At 41.1% G+C, this 20,502-nt stretch overlaps 1 protein-coding gene across 5 annotated transcripts in view; it reads left to right on the forward strand.

Annotated features, from left to right (window-relative positions):
• The window catches only part of LOC122791373 (aminopeptidase O (putative)), a 2,634,672-nt gene that overhangs the window by 410,662 nt on the left and 2,203,508 nt on the right, over window positions 1-20,502 (forward strand). For 4 of the 5 annotated variants that reach the window (XM_044059091.1, XM_044059088.1, XM_044059087.1 and 1 more), the window contains exon 5: window positions 3,096-3,344. The exons of the other annotated variant lie outside the window; for it this stretch is intronic. In XM_044059091.1, the coding sequence (XP_043915026.1) occupies window positions 3,096-3,344 (249 nt within the window). The remainder of the gene's footprint in view (window positions 1-3,095; window positions 3,345-20,502) is intronic. 5 annotated transcript variants of the gene reach the window in all.

Below are 20,502 nucleotides of genomic sequence, written 5' to 3' on the forward strand. Positions count from 1 at the left end.
TAAAAACATTTTTTGAATATTATTAAAAGTCAACATTGTGCTTTTTTGCTTACTTTAAATCCAGTATTTGACTAAATTTGCAGGGAAGTATTGAATATATTTCATAGAATCATGGAACATGATTGGACAACAAGTTTTCCAAAAATGGTAGCAGCAGTCATATTGAAAAGTAAAATCATCTATATCAGTTTTATTACAGCATGCATAGTAAAACTGACAAATTTACAATCAGGTACTGTGAGACTTGCGTTTGTGGTGACTTGTATTGGTGCTGTTATCAAAGAAGAGGCTACTGAAGATTTTCTGACCCCTTTGATTAGGAGAAATGTTTTTCTTTCATAAGGTGGAACTAGCTATCTTGTTTTTGCTGACTCCTGGGATAGCAGCTGTTTTCTGCAGTGCTTATTTATTATCTATCAGTATGTCTTCCTCAGAAACAATAAAAGTTTTATAGTGTGAGATCAGCAGTGATCCATTTACTGAACCTTTTTACGTATCTACCCTTACATTCTAAACGAGCACCTCTCCATCTCTCTCTAATTATCTTTATGCATTTTTGAACCAATATGCTGAAGCATTTTCACTTTTCACTGATTATTTACGTATCTGTACTTCCGCAGTGGTGCAGCGGTAGCGTTGTTGCCTCACAGCAAGAGGTTCTCCTGTTCGATTCTTGGCTTGGATTGGGAGTGCCTTCTGTGTGGAGTCTGCATGTCCTCCCTGTGGTCGAGTGGGCGTTCGAAAGACATGCGTTGAATGGGCGTGCCTTCGTTGAAGGTTGTCATCAGGCTGGCAACTCAACACCATAAAATCCAACTGCCAATCATTAGCAGACTGGAGTTCCACTGTGGCGACCCCTAACCGGGAAAAGCCGAAAGACAAACAACAACTGATTATTTACATATCTCCCTTGATGTCTTGAAACTGGGAAGTTTGCAAGTTGCTTTATAGATGCAACTAAGGTTTTTTGGTATTTTTTTGTTCATTACAGGTGCATGTTCCTGTGGCATCAATTTAAATCAGTAGTTACTGAACTAAGAGTATGCAAAATACTGCAGCAGTGTTTTTACTGATTCACTGGCTGCAACTGGTATTGGACTTTAGTGTACTTTTGGAGTCCCTTTCAGCAGTTTCAGTTAATAAGGTCCTACTTCCTTCAGCAAAAGATAATTGTTTCTTGTGTCATTCACTGCTTCTTTTTTAATTTGGCACCCAGGCTTCATTCTGTATGGTGTGTAACCCATCCATTGACAAGTCTGCCAGCCTCTCCTTCTACCTCCAGACTATCTTCACTTCTGGGCTGAGCCAGTATGGAATGTAAAGGTATTGGGGAGGGGGGGGGGTTGCAACGAGGATATGCTGACATTTTGTCTTCACCTGTGCCATAGTTCAGTCAAGGTCCATCCCTTATTCCACTGTTTGTCCATGCCTCTCTAGCCTCCATTAGAGATTGTCAAGCAGGAAACTCCCATAAGACTGCATTCCTTTCCTGGGATGATAATTCTCATCCGTCCCTGCTGCTGCATCAGCCACCTGAGACACTAATGGAAATCTGGTAACCCAGACAGGACTTGATCCCTTGGTGCCACCAGAGCAACATATGACATTTACAGCCATTTGAAAAATGTTTTGAACATCAACTCCAGTGCAGGAGCTGCAACTCTGTGCCATAGAAGAAGTATTGTATTGCAGTGAGATATTTATAGTAACCCAGTCACAGATGTGTATCTATTTCTGTATCATTTTTTCCCTTTCTGTCTAGCTGTCATCAGCACCCTCCCCAAATAAATTTGTAAAACATTTGTTCCTTCAGTACGCTTATCTCTCGGAGACCAGTGACAGAGGTGAGAGCCATTCAGAGGAGCTTGTCGCCCAGACTGCCATAGTGGTTGTTTGATCTTCTGCCCTGCACCTCCTTTAAGCTTCTTCTTGATTAGAGGGAAGCCATCTGAGAGTCTGACTTCACACACCTCCCATCAAAGGGCCACCTGCATTTAAGGGCAGACCTTAAATTTTCCTAGGCTGGGGAAATTCATAGTATGCTCCTCTTTCCTGGAGTCACATTAGTCACATTCAGTGCTTAAGGACGTTTCTTTTAATGCCTAATCCTACCCTTGTTGCAGGTTGGTATCCACGCTGTTCTACACTGCCATTCGTATGGTTTATGCTTGCTTCCACACAATAAGTTCAAGTGTGTCCACTGTGTAAATTCACAAAGTGTCTGTGTGTGTGTGTGGGGGGGGGGGTGCAAACATCTCAATCACTCCTGTTGCATGTTGTGATACCTGTCTTCACTGGATGCTGCCATATTTTGTCTACCTAAGATGGATGTGTTGACACCACTGCTCCCACCCTTTCCTACCATATTCGTTAAGGCATGAATCACTATGTGATCCTGGAATATTTGATTCTCAGTCAGCACTTTATTCCTCTGCATTGGGAAGCCAGTCAATCACACACACAGCTATAAATAAACATGATTGCTGTAATGACTTATGTTACAGGATTGTAATAAATGTGTAATATGAGAGTCAAAACATTTTAACAATTGATTCTGCAGGGTATTCACATTTGTAATGCTGCCAATGGCTTGTTTAACGACCAGGTTCTGGAGGCCTGGCTGGGAAAGGGGGTAGATGTCCAATAGCCACTTGTCGTCATTCAGGGCATTTTTATTTTGTACTGCCTGACATTTCCTAGGTAGAAGCCATGGGCTTGCCATAGGCAGACATTTCTGTAGTAAGACTGCACATTTAGAAACACATGTGGAGTTCTCACATTGATATCACTGGATCATGCTCTAGAAAGAATTTTTGGATTAAAAAATGGTCCTGGTTGCTGTCCTTAGGGGGTCTTTTATTAGTCTTCCCCTCTAGAAAGTGCTAGTAAGGCAGATGGGCAGTACACAAACCTCAGGGAACATGATCAGCAGGACTAGGATGTTAAAATGACTTTTAACTCAGTTATAACTCCATAAATAAACAGCCAATAAAGTCTGATTAGTATTACATAATTTCTAGCAGTTGTTTTAATTATACTACTGCACTCTTTTACACCACATATTAGCATCCATACAGTATTCTTCTTTTTTGCAGATGGGATCAACACCACTGTGGTCATGTGGATTACCCTTGTCGTTTTCTACATCCTGGTGCTCATATTCAGATAAACATTCCTTATCGTGTTTTTACTGCTGACTGCCTCAGGGAAAAGTGTAAGGAAATTCTGCTTCCACTGGTTCCACATTGTCTTGTCGCAGCTCATGATATTCTTGGAACTCACCCCTTTTGTAGGCTGGATATTTTGTTCGTTCCTGCTGGCTTTTGCAATCTAGGGATGGCTAGGTATGTTGTCACTGAATGTATTATGTTTTTATTTTGCCCATTACAGTAATTTGTTATGTGTTGTATGTTATAAAGGTGAGACAACTATTTATAAAGAACTATGCAAGGATCTATAGGTTAACCTATATGATATGAAAAACATAAGCTGCCAGACCAAGCAATGCTGTGTGTTGCTGTAATTTTAATCATGAACAATACCCAGGTGAAAGAAAAATGTTTAGCCATATGAACTGCAAACACATAAAATCACCCGTTCTTAAGTCCAGTAGCCCGTTATTGATTCATGTGACAGAAAAAAAAATGTTTTTAGAACAGATGCTGTGTAATTTATCACCAAATTAAAAAAAAATGTTTAGCTTTGTTGACTATATCAGAAAAGCTTTCATACCTGTTAAGCTGACTTACATAACAATGACTGGAAAATGAGCATTTTTTTCTTACTGACAGTTGCATTTACAAAGTAAAAACACCACTCTTGGCATAAGTTATAACTTCTGGGCATAAGTTATAACTTCATTTTCTGAAAATTTCCTCTAATAGCAGGATTTCATATGTTACTACCATTAGTTATTTCAGTGAACACAGTGATCTGAGTTGTCATAGGGAAACAGTATGGGCTAAAAAAATCTAAATTTACTCTTGAACAAGCCCATAAGCATTTTAGGGCTTTTTTTGGGAGTGGGGACATAAAATAGAGTGCAAAATAATGAGCAGAAAATACAGTTATTACTTTGAGAGGTCTTTTGTTTGCAATAACAGCTAGAATCTCCTTTCAGAATACTCACACAACAGGTTTTCTTTAGATGTCTTGCTTGCAAGCAAGGGGCAACAGCTGTCTTCTGCTGATTCATGCCATGACATCCTTACTGCAGGCCATGCAGATGTTCACATGCTTCTTACTTCTTTCTTTCGGTTTGGTCAGTTTGGATACCAGTTTGGATACCAGTTCTAACAGGCGTTGTTTGGAAAATTCCCCACAATCATAGAAAACAAAAATCTTTAAAGTATTCCTACAGTCAGTAACTCATGAGTCAAGGTTCATACAGCTGTCCCCATTGACTAGTGAAGTAGCATAACACTGAAGCTTGCTGCAGTGCTAATGCTTCAATCCATCCCTAAAATAAGCAAACAGGAAAGCTTAAGACCTGTGTGACAAACTGAAATGCTGCCAGCCCAGCTAGCTAGAATTTTGTAAATAATTATATGTCACCTGAAAATATTAATATGATTTATATAGAAATGTAACACTGCCAGCCCAGCTATCTGGAATTTTGTAAATAATCATATTTCATTTGTGAATATTAACATGATTCATATGCTTGTCTTACAAACGTAAGAAAACTATATGTTATGTGGATATTAAACTACTGGTGCAGAAGTGTATGTTGGACTGTATCTTATGCACTGAGCTTCACAAATGTAACCACAGTGTACCCTACTGGAAAAGACCAGAAATGTATATAAGCTATATGCCTATGCAAATGTATGTTTTGATGGTAGAAGCTGGAACATAGAGTTAACTTGCAAACCCTCAAGAAAATAAGTTGAAATTGTTTACGATTGTGTTATCTCAGTTTCAGCTCAGCAAGAAGACAAGATATCTAGAGCTAAAAGTTTTTCTATTGTCTTGAAACTGAAATAATGACTAGGTTTAAAATGTAAAAGTACTTAACTGTTTTATGACTTCTAGTTCTAGGCAAACTTCTGAGAGATATGTATTTTTGACACAGAGAGCTGCTAAATTCTAAGTTTCTGTTAGCCTGGGAACTGTAGGCAGGTGACAAATAGTGATGTCATCCAGCTGACCCAGTAGTAATATTTTGATATTAATTTGGGAACTCCCTTAGAGACTCTGCATTTTGTATTTGTCTTTGGACCTAGAAACATCCCACTCATCAGCACTTCTGTCAGCATCTTGCTAATACTAAGTAATCAGGGTACAGTCATCTCTTTTAGATATAGATAAGAATATAGTAAATATTAGTTTAGATGATTTCTGTATTTATTTGAGACTGTCCTGCAATGTTGTTTTAAAATATTTCCCATGATTCTGAACTCTGTAGTCACTGTGTTGAGTTATTGAGTATTGTCTTGTTCTTTTATTATTTATTATTAAATATATTTAAACCTTTTAATTGTGGCTGGTTTGTTTAGAAATATTTAAGCTCTTAAAGTACTTGCATACGTATTTGGTGACACTGTATAGGCCACTCCAATAGCCTTGCTGTTGGTCAGACTTACCATTTGGATAACAGTAACATTAAACGGTAAGATTGGGCACCGTTTGGTAAGGCCCTTAAAAGTAGTTGATAAGAGCTGGTTGGTGGAAGTGATAACTACCTTATAGTCTGGGCAGAAGGGGGCATAGCTAGTAAACCTGTGCCAGCCTTTCCCAGGTATATGTGTGTGTGTGTTTGTATATTAATCAAATCTCCAAGTGTGTGTGTGTCTGCTACTTGGGCAGGGACACGAAGCACTGGTTGGACAGAGTGGGTGCTGGAGGTCTTAGCTTGGTCACTTAGCTGAAATCTTAACCTTATATCTTTGCCAGTGGGGAGTCTTATTGGAAATCTGGAGAAAGAGGTGGAAACCAGCCCCAGACTGACTACAATCTCTGTGTGCTCTTAAGGGAAATTGTATTTTACTGTGAGTGTCATCCTCCCAATATGTACGTCCTTCACTGGTGTAGTGGTAAGGATGGGGGCTCATTGATTACTGGGCCATTGCAGGGACATCACAACCTGTCAAGAAGCTTCCAGGCGTACTAGGAAAGACGACATCCAGTGCAAGGATTAGTAGCTTGGAATCTCACATGATCCTTTGCAAGATGCAAAGAAGAGTGAGAAGTTAGTACTCCATGCCATTTTTAAAGATCATGTCCAAAAATTTTACTTACTTGACAAAATTGCCAGATAATGGGCTGAACTAGTTGCATCCTTTTTGCAGACAAGGTGCACATCACAAAATTTTAAAGCAATTTTAGAAAATTAAATGAAAATAAAAAAAGCTGAATTTCAGTGTGTATGTTGTACGCAGCCCCAATGCATTTGTGCTGATATATTGTGACACATATCACACTGATGACGTGATTCTGTGGGAAATTTTACTTGGAAAAAGTCTAAAATAACAGGTTATAGCTAGTGAGTGGAATAAAATCAAAGTGAAGTTTAAAAATTGGGTAGAAGTAAAACAAAACAAAACAAAAAAATTGTTAAGTAATAAGAATTATTTAGAGGGGTTACAAAGGTTTAAGTATTACAAAATAAGGTGAATCTCACAGAACAAAAAGAGGTGCAATTGCAAAGTGCTAAAGAGAAAATAAAGGAGTACCTGGATAATCTGCGTGAATTTAGAAAGACTGCTATTAATCAACTGTTTTTGATAATAACTCCAGAACACAAAAACTTTTTGCACAATGACTTATGCAACACAAAGCAGAGTGGGTGTTGTCAAATTTAGGGAACCTATAAAAAGAAAAATAACCAGAGATCCTGTACAGGTATTAGAGATATTTCAGAAATTATGTGAAAATTTATATAAAGCAGAGAAGCGGGGAAAATGAAAAATCACAAATGGAAATATTTGTGGTAGACTTAAATATGTCAAGGTTAGAGGTAAATGATGCTCAACAACTGAGATAGGAGGAGATGAGATACAAATGGTGATGTATAACCAATGTACATGAAAGCTTTCAGGAATAGATGGTATTCCAGTGGAAATTTGAAAGCTAGAAGGAAGAAAGTGATAAAGTGATAAAAGTACCTTTTATTTGCACTTTTTTCAAATAATACAGTATTTAAATTGATTTAATTGTGTTGCATGAATATGTTCACCCACCCTCCCTGTTTTTGTTTTGGTGTTAATCTTAGTGGCTTTGAAACTACCTGCCCCTCTTGTAAATTTGTGTTTGGATACTCCTTCTGGGCCCATCTCATTTGCTCATTCAACTGAGTGCAGTGAGATCATATTCTGATTTCAGGCACTCCTGCTGTGTACAAAGAGAGCATCTGGGAAAGAGAACAAAAAAAATGTTAAGCTTGTTTCCTGCCTTTCCTGTTAAGTGGTCTAGACTGTTTGTAGGCTTCTGAGCCCCCAGGCCCTTCTGTGTTGGAGGGAAGCCTTCTAGCTTACTTTGGTTTCTTATAACTAGCCAGTTGTCTAGTTTCAGCACTCAAATCTGTTTCTTTGAACTCAGCACTTGTTCAGAACTCATTGTAAGCACTACATAAGCTGCAAATTACTACAGCACTCAACTTTCCTCACTTGTCTAGAGGAAAGCAGTTTTTAGTACTTAATAAATAAGCACCTATCCAGGCATGTCTAAGGGTCAGCTCCCAGTGATTTCTCCTGTCTACTTGATGAATCTGGGCATCTTTGGGCAATGCAGCAATTGCCTCATGTACACAGACAACCCTCTCCTCCTACCACCCAACACTACAACCTGTGAGAGATGCACTTATATAGCCAAACTGGAAGCAAAACTCTCTTCACCCAAGACTGGACTAGACAGTCAAGAGGAGAAGGTAAACACTTGCACCACACCACACTCATCACGTAGTCCCTCAAAACCTACACCACCAAAACACACACGAAGAAACACAAAACACACACCTACACTCGCGGAGGTTCTCAATAAAAACCTGCTCAAGCATCAGGGACATCCAAAGCATAAACGCAAGCAAACTCCACCCCTCCAACACAACCCAAATGGCACATAGCCCACAAACTCAGTGTGCCACTCAACCACAGCCCATAAGGCATAACAACGTACCCAACACTCTAGCCATAGGTGACTCTATAGTCAGGCACACTGATGTTCCACTCACTAGACTAAACAAGGAGAAAGTTACTGTCAGCAGCCTGTCAGATGCCAGGATCCACTGCATAACGCATGCACTCAGGTCACTCCACAATAAGTATAAATATGACACTGTCATTGTCCATGTTGGTGTGAATGACCTGAAACGTACCTCCCTGGACTACATGAAAAGAGACATGGAGGTGCTCTCCAATCTTGTATCCCAGGCAGGTATGACCCTAACCCTGAGTAGCATCCTGCCATCACCCAGAATGATACCACAGTACAAGGACAAAATGATTGACTTCAACAATTGGCTAAGCTTCTGGTGTCATTCAAAGGGGATCCAGTATTTGTCTGCCTGGGACGACATGATCTACAGACCACGATGCTTTTCCAGAGATGGCCTGCACCTGTCGCCCTTAGGATTCTGGATACTGGCTAAGGCTCTTGCCACCCCTATAGTGCCTTTTTTAGGCAAGGTTCAAATGACAAATTCACCACCGTAACAGGTACAAGCAAGCAAAATCTGAGGGTAATACTACTCAATGCTAGAAGTTTAAACCTCAAAATTCACTCACTCAAGGCACTCCTTAAAATGGAGAACATTGACATCTGTGCAGTGACAGAGACCTAGTTCAAAGCTCCAGAGAGCACCCCTGCATTACCAGGCTACAATTCATACCACACCTTTCGGCCACCTAACCCAGAACGAAGCAGTAAAGGCGGAGGCGTGTCCATATTCATTAAGGATATCCACACCTCCAGGCTAGTTGCACAGCATAATGCTTCCGAGATTATCCAAGTGCAACTAACTATGGGCAAGACCGCAGTCCAAATTGTAGCTTGCTACAGACCCCCCACCATGCCCCAGGATTCCCACTCCTCATTTCCTGATACACTGGAAAGTATTAGGGTACAACCCAACACCCTAATAATGGGCGATTTCAACTACCCCACCATTAACTGGGAAAACTACTCATGTACCAACTCTTTTGCTCAACGTTTTCTAGAATTCATAAATTCCAATGCCTTGGATTAACTTATTCACATCCCCACCAGGGGCAGCAATATCCTAGACCTGGTCATTACCAACATGGGAAACCGGTGTTCCACACCAGAGGTCAATTCCTCGTTGGTCAGATCCGACCACAAGCTAATCAGCCTAGACATCCACATCCTACCCCCACCCACAATTAGGGAAACCATCGTAAAAAAACTTCTCCAATGCCAACTTCACACTTCTTAAGACAGAAGTGGCAAACTTCATGACACCCATGCAGACGGACAATAGAGGTATGACTGCTGAATCCTACACAAATGCACTTTATAAGCACTTACACGAGTGCATGGATCATGCTATCCCTAATAGAACCAAGATGTTATCTTCCAAAAAAAGGAAGCCAATCTGGTGGTCCTCTGCCATAAACAAACTCTACAACAGAAGAAAGAAACTGTTGCAAAAAATAGTAAAATCCCATGACTGGAGGAACTCCCTGGTCAACCTCAGTAAGAAGCTGAGATCCCTCATAAAATCCTCCAAAGCTAGTTACGAAAACAAAATTGCCACTGACTCTAAAGACAACCACAAAGCATTCTATAGCTATGTCAAGAATCTCAATGGGAACACTCAGACCTGCTCTGAGTTACAGCACAATGGCACTAAATATACAGAACCAACTGATATTGCCAACATCCTAGCAGATAGGTTCAGTGCTAACTTTACCCCCCACTCACCCGCTAGAGGGCCCATCTCTATACCAGAAGAATGCATAGTTCCTATAATCACGGCTGCACAGGTAAAAAACACACTCTCCAAGGCCAAGAACACAGCATCCATGGGACCTGACAATATCCCAGGCTGCGTTCTACATGAACTACAGAATGAACTGGCACCCTACCTAAGTACCATGTTCAATCATAGCCTCACCTCAGGCTTTGTACCCACTGAATGGAGCACCGCGATGGTTATCCCACTCCACAAAGAGGGAGCCATGACTGACCCCAGGAGCTACCGCCCCATTAGCCTGACGAGCCTGGTCTGCAAGGCCATGGAACGTATCATTGTGGAACCCATAAACAAAGACATTGGTAATCTCCAAACTCTGGACCCTACCCAGTTTGGATTTGTAAAAGGCAGATCATGTCTCCTAAACCTGATTGACTTCTTTGAAGCAATCACCAAAGCCATGGATGAAGGTAAAATGGTTCACACAGATTATCTAGATCTCGCCAAGCCTTTCGACACCACCCCCCATTCTGGAATTATAGATAAGCTCACTAAACTAGGTATAAATCCCTATGTCACAAGATAGGTTGCCAACTGGCCCACGGACAGAACCCACACTGTGAAAGTAGCGGATTCCAAATCCGACCTCAGACCAGTGACAAGTGGAGTACCACATGGTTCAGTCCTGGGTCCTCTCCTGTTTGGTGTCTACTTCTCTGAAGTGCAGGCTAACACAGAAGGTCTTTGGCTAACAAAGTTTGCAGATGAATGCAAACTAGGAGCCATAATCGAAACTCCTAACGATGTGGACAAACTACAAAATGGCCTCACTGAGACAGATACCTGGTGTCAAAGCCATGGCCTGAAGCTCAATGCCAAAAAGTATATTGTCATCCCCTTTGGTGAAAACTCTGTACCCATGAACTACCACATAGCTGGTAGTCTACTTAATGCCGAAAATGTGATAAGAGACCTTGGGACACAGGTGGACAGTAGTCTCTCTTTTGATAATCACATCGCCACAGTGGTCAGGAAATCCTTCTACGTGGCTGATCTCATCACAAAAGGATTCTCATCCAGAAAAAAAGAGGTCATTGTTCCCCTCTACTCATCACTCATTAGACTCATTATAGAGTACAATGCCCCTTTTGGTATGTACCTCACAAGACATCTACAACAACTGGAAAGACCACAGAAATACCTCACAAAGAGGATTACTGGCCTCAAACAGATGCCCTACACAGACCGTCTCAAAAAACTACAGCTTTACTCCATCGCATATTGCCTATTTAGGGGCGATCTCTACCTAACATACAAAGCTATGTCAAACAGAGCTGTTGGACATGCTCCACTTAAAGAAATCCCAATCCCTCCGAACTACATGCTCTAGGGACCTAAACCTTGTCACCACAATCAACAGAACATGCTGGAGGGATAGATTCCTGTCCCAGAGACTTCCCATACTCTGGAACAGACTACCTATCTATGTCAAACAGAGCTCCTTATTAGCACTCCTCAAGAAAAATCTTGATGATTGGATGGGAAATGGGAAATTCACTCCAGGGATCACTTCTGTGGCTCTGCTCGACAGGGGCACAGGAAAATAATTTTCTTGGGTGGCGAAAGCCAGGGTACATTTTTTGGCTAGGCTTATATAGGCCCTAGGGCCAATAGCGTAGTACCTACCTATGAACTTATAAGATCTAGAAGGTCTTGTTTAACAGTATTTTAAAAGGAGTGGAGGCACCAACACCCTGGAAAAAATTCTAGTGGCTATAATACCTAAAGACAGTAAAGATCATCTTATCCAGCTTCGTGTAGGCCCATTTCAATTTTAAACCATGATTATAAAGTGTTTATGTCTATAATGGCTAAAACAGTGGCAAAGGTGATGACAGAATTGATAAATATGGGCCAATGTGTAAGGGAGGCAAACATCTGATAATGTTAATAGAATGGCGATGATTCAGAGGGAAGCAGAATGTAAGAAAATACCACTGTTATTGGTGGATCTTAATACAGAGAAAGCATTTCACAGAGTAAGCTGGGATTTTATGAGTGCGGCAATGGAAGCATTTGCATTTTATGATGCAATGATAAGGTTAATTAGGATATATTGGGGATCGGATGTAAAAATCAAATTGGAAGGGTTCCTTTCTGATAAGTTCTATTTGAGAAGAGCAATCAGACAGGGGTGTCCTTGTTCCCCTATATTATTTGCGTTATATTTAGAAAATTAGCCAAGAAAATAAGGGACTTGGAATTCAAAGATATAACTGGTATAGTACACAATAAAAAATAGCTATATTTGAAGATGATATTCTTTTGTATTTGATAAATGCAGAAAAGGACACTTCAGTGTTGTGGGACATTCTGAGTTTCAAGTATTTTTGGGATACAAAATTAATGAAGATAAAACAAAGGCAATATGTATAAATTATGTACCCACACACAAATTGATTCAGAAATACCCATAATGTTTATCGTGTTATACTGCTGCAGTCATTACACTTGGGTTATCCTGCTGTCAGGCGGTCCCGCAGTCGGCCAGAGTTCCAAAGTCTTGGTCCGGCGTCGGTTGCTGTCGCCTCCTCCCTGACATCAGTGCGACAGGGGTATATAAGATGCAGCCAATGCCATTTTCTTCAGTCTTTCTTGCCGCGCGGTGCCTGAAGCAGAAGCAGTTCGCAAGTGCCGGTCGGCCGACTCCTGAGATTTTCCTTCCGAATCCAGAACTGAAGTCTTCTAAAAAAGCTAAGTACCCCATTGGGGAAACTTTTTCTTGCCTCAGACCGATGTCAGTAAAAGTTAATAACTGTATTTCTTGTGGGAAGCAAATACCTCATAAGGATTTCCACTCCTATTGTATTCCATGCCTAGGCCCTGACCACGACGTCACTGGTTGTCGGTTTTGTGCTAGGTTTAACAAGTGCACTATTAAACGTCGGTTTGATTTTGCCCGACATTATTTTGGTAGAAAATTCAATTACACCATGCCGTCGGAAATTCCAACGACCGCAATGCATAAAAAGCGCAGGGAAAAGGACAGGCATCCGAGGCCCAAAACGGACTACGAGGCCTCTTCTAGGCCAGTCACCGGTTCTCTGGTTTTCAGCGAGATGCCTACGCAGCCCCTGACGACTGCTTCCACAGAACCGCAGACCGCCTCCAACTCCCACGTGGAGCTGGCTGGGCCTTCGGATGCACTAGGCCTTCAGTTCACCGATCCTAAAGCTACAGAGGAAACCGAAGTAGCTGAGCAATCCACAGCTACAGAGGGTGTTTTCAGACCTACCCAGTTAACTATTAAACCCTCTGTTAAGTTTAAGCCCCCCTTAAAGGCTAAGAAACAGACACAACTCTCTCCAGGACAAGCTTCCATGCCTAAGAAACAAATGCTAAAAATGGCTGAGGACCTAATCACCCTGATCAGGGGGTCCCATTCCCCTCCTGATAAAAGGCCCAGGCAGGACGCAGACTATGAATCTTCTGACCAGGTGTCCATTTCCTTTGACTCTTCCTCGGACCTAGGATATTCTTTAAACCCTTATGAGGATTCTGATGCTGAGGAATCAATCCCATCAGCCTCTCCGCCTGAGGATTACTCCTTTGGGGAGACCTTACATACCATGAGAGAGCATTTCCATTGGGAAGGCCAGGATTACTCAGAATCCAAAAAAAGACTCAGAGACTTCCTTTTATTGCCCCAACACAGACCCCTTGCTATCCCACCAGTTTTAGACATTGTGGATGATGTGTACACTGAATCCAGTTTGAACCCTGACTCCTTACCCCCAGCCCCAGTTAAACCTGATAGATATTACAGAGTCCCTGACTCTCACAAATTTCTGTACAAAAGCCCTGTTGCTGACCCTGAAACTATTTCTCAGGGACCCAAAGGGATTAAGGCCTCATCAGCAAAAAAACCCAGTTCCCTCTGACAGAGATTCCAGAGCATTAGACAGATGGGGAAAGAAGGTATATACATCTGCCACTTTAGCAATGAGAGCGTTGAATTGCCAGTTTCACATGCTAAAATATCAGCAATTTTTGATGTCTGAGTTGAAACAAAAGATGCTTCCAGATTCAGATCCTCCTAACTTAAAAGAAATGCAGGATTTATTGCATGCAACTGAACAAGTAGGAAAACATACTTTGCAATGTGGGTTTGATTCCTTAGAGGCCTCCTGTAGAGCAGCAGTTACAGGCTCTGTCATTAGAAGGCATGTTTGGTTAAAAGAACATACGTTACCAGATCATGTTAAGGTCAAACTATTGGATGCACCTTTGCAGCGGGATGTGCTGTTTGGAGTTAAGGCAGAGGAGGTATTAAAAAAGATGGAGTATAAGGCAAAATCTATGCAAACGGTGAAATATTTCTTACAGGTTCAGCCCCCTCGTTTTAGCAGAAATTGGCCAACAAAGAATTGGTCCTTTCCAGTCACAGGTGAGGTCTAAGAGGTAGAGGTCTGACGGAAGGCCCTTACAGGCCTCAACAATGGGGCACACCAGGCCAAAAAGAAGGGGAAGACAGGCCTCAACCTTATAAAATACAGCCTCAATGACGTTCCACTACAGCTGCCAAACAGCTCTCTCTTGGCAGCCCCCTTAGGAGGAAAACAGGCACTTTTCACAACTGGCATTGCATCACCAAAGACAAATGGGTTCTCAACATTGTATCTCAAGGTTACAGGTTCCATTTCCACACCTTTCCAATGCTAAAAGGAATGCCAAATCTGCCACCAAATCAATGGGCAGAGGCTCAAAAACAAATTACAGCACTCATGGACATGAGAGCTATTCAAAAGGTACCACCACAGGAACAAGGACAAGGATTTTACTCAAGACTCTTTCTGGTTTCCAGAAAGGACAAAGCCTGGAGATCCATTCTGGACCTTTCTACACTAAACACTTACCTGGATGTTCTGAAATTCAAGATGTTGACACTACAGCAGCTTCTTCCCATGCTGGGCAAGAAAGCTTGTCTCGTGACTTTGGACCTCAAAGAGGCATACCTGCATGTCCCTATCAGACAAAATTGCAGAAGATACCTCAGATTTCTAGCTGGTTCAATGCACTATCAATTCTCTGCACTGCCCTTTGGCTTATCTACTGCGCCCAGGGTCTTCACAAAGTGCCTGGCACCAGTAATTGCATTTTGCAGGCAAAAAGGAATTCAAATTTATCCATACCTGGACGACTGCCTGATTCAAGCAGAGAGCAAGAACATTCTACTAAAGCATCTGGCGTACGTAAAAAAGTTATTAAGTTGCCTGGGGTCCACAGTAAACGAAAAGAAATCAAAACTAGTGCCCTCACAAAAGATAATATTCCTGGGTGCCAGCTTGAACACAATGGCCCAGATGGCTTATCTCACGCCAGACAAGCAAGGACAACTGACTCAATATTTTCAATTAATGGCAACAAAGACCCAACTCCCTGCAAGAAAAATTCTGCAGGCCTTGGGCTACATGGAAGCTTGCATACTACTAATTCCATATGCCAGACTGCATATGAGGAAACTACAATGGTACCTAAAGAGTGTATGGTCTCAACACTGCTAAAGTTTGGAAACAGTTATACCACTAATTCCTTGCCTACAACAGGAGTTTCGATGGTGGGCACAAGCTTGTCACCTCAACAAGGGACAGCCTTTCACTCAACCCACAGCCAGGCAGACACTGACAACAGATGCATCGGATTACACATGGGGAGCACACATGGCAGGAAAATGTATCCAGGGCGAGTGGCCCACAGAGCAAAGACATCTTCCACATCAATCAAAAAGAGATGCTAGCTGTACAAAATGCTATTATAGCTTTCAAGGACCTACTGCATCCAGGACAATTACTATTAAAGACAGACAACACCCCTGTTATGTGGTACATAAACAAGCAAGGGGGCACACACTCCTACCCCCTCTGCAGACAAGCCATGACCTTTTGGAACACAGTCTCTAAACTACCAAGTTCATCTGCAAGCACAATTCCTGCCAGGAGAGAAAAACACACTGGTAGACGACCTAAGCAGAAACATTATGGACCCACACGAATGGGAACTGAACCCACAAATATTCAGAATGATAACACAAAAATTGTGTAGCCCAGACATAGATCTGTTTGCTACCCCAAAGAACTGCCAATTACAGAAATTCTGCACAAGGAGCTACCATCCACAAGCATGGAAAGTGGATGCCCTCTCATTCAGCTGGAAAAAACTACAAGTATACGCTTTCCCCCCTTTACCTCTCCTTCCAAAGGTACTCATAAAAGCCAGGCAGGAAGAGCCAAAAATTATATTGATTGCACCAGACTGGCCACACCAGTACTGGTACCCTATCTTAAAGAACTTGACACAAGAACCACCCTGGATTTTACCACAAATTCCACAGTTGCTGACTCAGCACAACAATCAGTTACTTCACAGCCAGCTAAAGACCTTAAATCTAGCTGCATGGAAAATTCCTTAGTCAAGCAAGTGATGCCTCTCTCCAAAGCTGTTATGGATGTCATTCTGGAGGCCAGAAGGCCTAGCACCAGGAAAGCATACTCGGACAAATGGAAGAGATTCTGTGCCTGGAACCAAGCGCACAGCCTTGACCCTCTAGTCCCAAACATTCCTCAGATACTGCAATACTTAACTGAGATGCTGCACAAGGGCCTATCTTTTTCATCCATCAGGATCCACGCCTCAGCTATCTCTGCTCATTACAAGACGGATCCACCAATTTTTTCTAATCCTTTGCTCAAACAATACCTCAGAGGGGCTAAAAACATAAGACCGCCCGGTAGAGCACCAACACCTACTTGGGACCTGAATTTTGTTTTGGAAAAATTAACTTTACCTCCATTTGAGCCAGCTAACACAGCAGAATTAAAATACATCTCTTGGAAAACTGCTCTGCTACTGGCAATAACATCAGCACGAAGAGTTTCAGAATTACAGACACTAATGGCAGTGGAACCTTTCCTCATCTTCCACCAGGACAGGGTGTCTTTAAGAACCAACCCTACATTTATGCCAAAGGTGGTATCAAGTGTGGCTCTAAACTAAAGTATTCACTTGCCAACTTTTTATCCAAAACCACAGAACAAAGGGGAGAGACTACTACATTCTTTTGACACTCACAGACAGTTACGCTTCTACTTGGACAAAACCAAAGCTTTCAGAAAATCTGAGGAATTATTGGTAGCATACGCTCCAGGAGCACAGGGAAAAGCCATTTCAAAGCAGACTATTTCAAAATGGATAGGACATTGTATACGTTTCTGCTATACCCACAATGGGAAATGTGTACCAAGCAGCATTAGATCTCACTCCACCAGAGCAACAGCCACTTCAACTGCCTACCTCAGAGGAGTACCTATCAAGGATATTTTGGAAGCAGCAACATGGAGTTCTGTGCATACCTTCACCAAACATTACCATTTGCCTTTATACTCCAAATCCAGAGCTGGCTTTGCCACTGCTGTACTGCAGGGCCTTATAGCCACCCCTAATGCTTTATAGATCCAGCCTCCCTACCTCAGCTTTGGGATTCCACCCAAGTGTAATGACTGCAGCAGTGTAACATGATGAACATAGCACAGTTTTGTACCTACCATAAATGTAGATGTTCTAGTGTAAACACTGCTGCAGTCCAGGTTACCCTCCCTCCTTCCCCTCTTATTTTCTGGTATTTACCTAGGGCATATACCATTTATTAGCTATGGAGAGTATTTGCTGGTAACTAAAAATGGTCGTTTGCTTTTCTTTTGTATTTTTTACAAGCAATTTGTATTGCCTACCTATTTGGGGGCACCTGACATCTGGGGCAAGAAAAACTGAAAAAAATGGTGTTGGTTGCATCTTCTATACCACTGTCGCACTGACGTTAGGGAGGAGGCGACAGCAACCGACGCCGGACCAAGACTTTGAAACTCTGGCCAACTGCTGGACCGCCTGACGGCAGGATAACCCAAGTGCAATGACTGCAGCAGTGTTTACACTCGAACATCTGCATTTATGGTAGGTACAAAACTGTACTTTTATGGGGACATGACACAATGAAGTACTTAGATTATGTTGTGGCAGCTAAGGCTATGTGGGAAGAGACTAAAAAGATAATACAATAATTGAGAAATTGGAAGCTTTGTTGTATGGATATGGATATGTATATGGATAGCAAGATACAATCAGTGCAAATGTTTATACTCCCTTTAGTTTTATACAAAGGTCAGGCATATTTTTATCAACCAGAGGACAAGTTGTGGATAGCAGTTAAGAAAGGGTTGAAGTATTTTATTGGGGGGGGGGCAAGAGTCAAGTGAGCTAAGCTGATCCTTGCAACAGAAGAAAGTGGTTTGGATTTACCTTTCTTGAAAGGGTATTTGAGAACTACACAGTTAAGGCTCCTATACATAGCACAAACAGAAAGCTATAATTTAAAGTAGAAAGGGGTGATGATGAAATGGGGGGAAGCTCAAGAAATAATGAGAGACTGGAGTTTTGGATGCAGATCCTTAATGAAAATAAAAATAACCATACAGAATATTATATTCACAAAGTTTCAGAAAGTATTCTAAGATCTAATGGGGATGACTGCAATTAGAGGTACAGATAATAGGCACGAGGGGGCTGGAATTTACTGGAGTAAACTGGCAAAGGAACAAAAGTATTGGGAGCAAATAATTAGAGAGGGAAAAGTAATAGAATGGGAAGAGGCCAATAATTCATTTGGACTGCAGGCTAGAGTTTGCCTTCCCTGTGAAGGATTGATCTCAGAGTACAGGCAAGAAGAAAGGGATAGGTCAATTTTAAGTAAAAGACCTGCTATGGTAAAGTTTTTAGTAGAGTCTAGAACAGAAGCTATTTTTAAAAAGGAATAATTAGTAGGGCATATAAAATATTGCATGCTAACTATAGGAATAAATCAGAGGAGGTTAGAAAGGATTTGGAAGAGAGATTGGATAAGCAATTCGCAAAGAAACAATGGGAGGATATATGTGCAGCTCGCAAATGTGTAACAAAATCTATTAAGATTTGGGATCTTAGCTTGGAACTGTTTACATAGGTGTTTTTATTCCCCAAGCAGACGCCAAAAACTTTTTGCTGAAATAGTTAGCAGATGTTGGAGGTGTGATGGGGAAGAAAGAGATATTAGGGAAAAAAAATGTTTTGGGAGTTGGCAAACTTTAAAAATTCCCTGCATACTACTCTGTCATAAATATTGGGTGAGCAAATTGGTGTAACTAAGGAAATGATTCTGCCAAATTAACTCCAGTGCAGTGGTATATTTAGACCAGTGCCAGTCTTGTCCTAGTTTTTACATAGGCAAGACTGACTGTAAATTAAGAGAACGTGTGTATGAACACCTATATAATATTAGAAAAGGGAGGTTGGAAAGTGCTTTAGCTAAACATGTGATCAATCAGCCAGGCCACTCATTTTTATTCAGAGTGATCGATCAAGTTAAGTATGATGAAAGGGGAGGCTCACACACCCTAAGACTTAAGCAGCGTGAGTTAATTTGGCAGATTAGAACATATGCCTATAATCAACCAGGATTAAATGATCTGTGTTCTATAGTCTCCGTGCTGAAATTGAAGAGTTTGACTTGTTGAATAGCTTATAATTTTATATTATTTGTGTATTTTGGTTGTGTATGTTTTAAAAAATGAGAATGCTGAATTTTTTCAGAGGGCGGATGGTATTTTAAATGTATTTTAAATGACTTTATATGCATTCAATTTTTTTTTCTCAGAAAAGTAATGTGGTCACTTTAAAAGTTTAACATTGCTTGGTCATGTGACTTTTACCCTTGATCATGTGCTTTTGTATTTGGTATTTAAGTATATCTGATGTGGTTGTTCTGTTTGTCTGAAGAAGATGAGTTATTAAACTTGACGAAAGTGCTAACATACAAAAAACAGTTTGATTCCCTTTTTGTCTCTTTTTTTTTTGTTTTATTAAGTAGCTTGTCAGTTTTCTTTGGAGTTTGTGTGGTTTTGGTTGGAGGCATGGCAACTGGTTTCAGTTCTAGTGCACCACTTTTTACCCAAGTTGTCACAGGAAGGGAGGTCAGTTCCAAAATGGAAAGACTGTTTCACCTTATAAACGATTTAACCAACAAAGTGGAAGCTTTGGCAGAGCTTGTAAATAAGTCTCAAAGGGATGGAGTAGTCCCTGTTTTGAGGGAGAATCATCTGCAAGCAGCATCTTCTTTCAATCCAGTTTTGAATAATGACCAGTCGGTGAAGCCAGCAGGAAATTGAGACAATTATAGGGGTGGTACACTCATACTAAGTGACTGGCTTCAACCCCCCCCCAGCATTTACAAGTAAATCATTTAAGTTCTACAGTGAGTAATACCTTGGTTAATAACACTATTACTGTTAATGAGAATCTAAATTTTTGGATTATAAATCATTTAAATTAAAGAAATTACAGTTGGAAATGTTATATTTTCATGAATGTTTACAGCATTGCCATGTCCCAAAGGGCTTAACGTCCTGGTGTTATCCTACAGGACTGGTAGCAGATTCACCCTTTCATCAAAAACATTATCAGGAGATTTCTGATAATTTAATGACTGAGATTGATGTACTGGATACACTTATTAAATGTGATTTAGATTTTGTAAGGTATAAATT

This window comes from Protopterus annectens, chromosome 17.part0, assembly GCF_019279795.1.
Source record: "Protopterus annectens isolate FY-2018-M chromosome 17.part0, PAN1.0, whole genome shotgun sequence".
In the NCBI taxonomy this organism is placed as follows: domain Eukaryota; kingdom Metazoa; phylum Chordata; order Ceratodontiformes; family Protopteridae; genus Protopterus; species Protopterus annectens.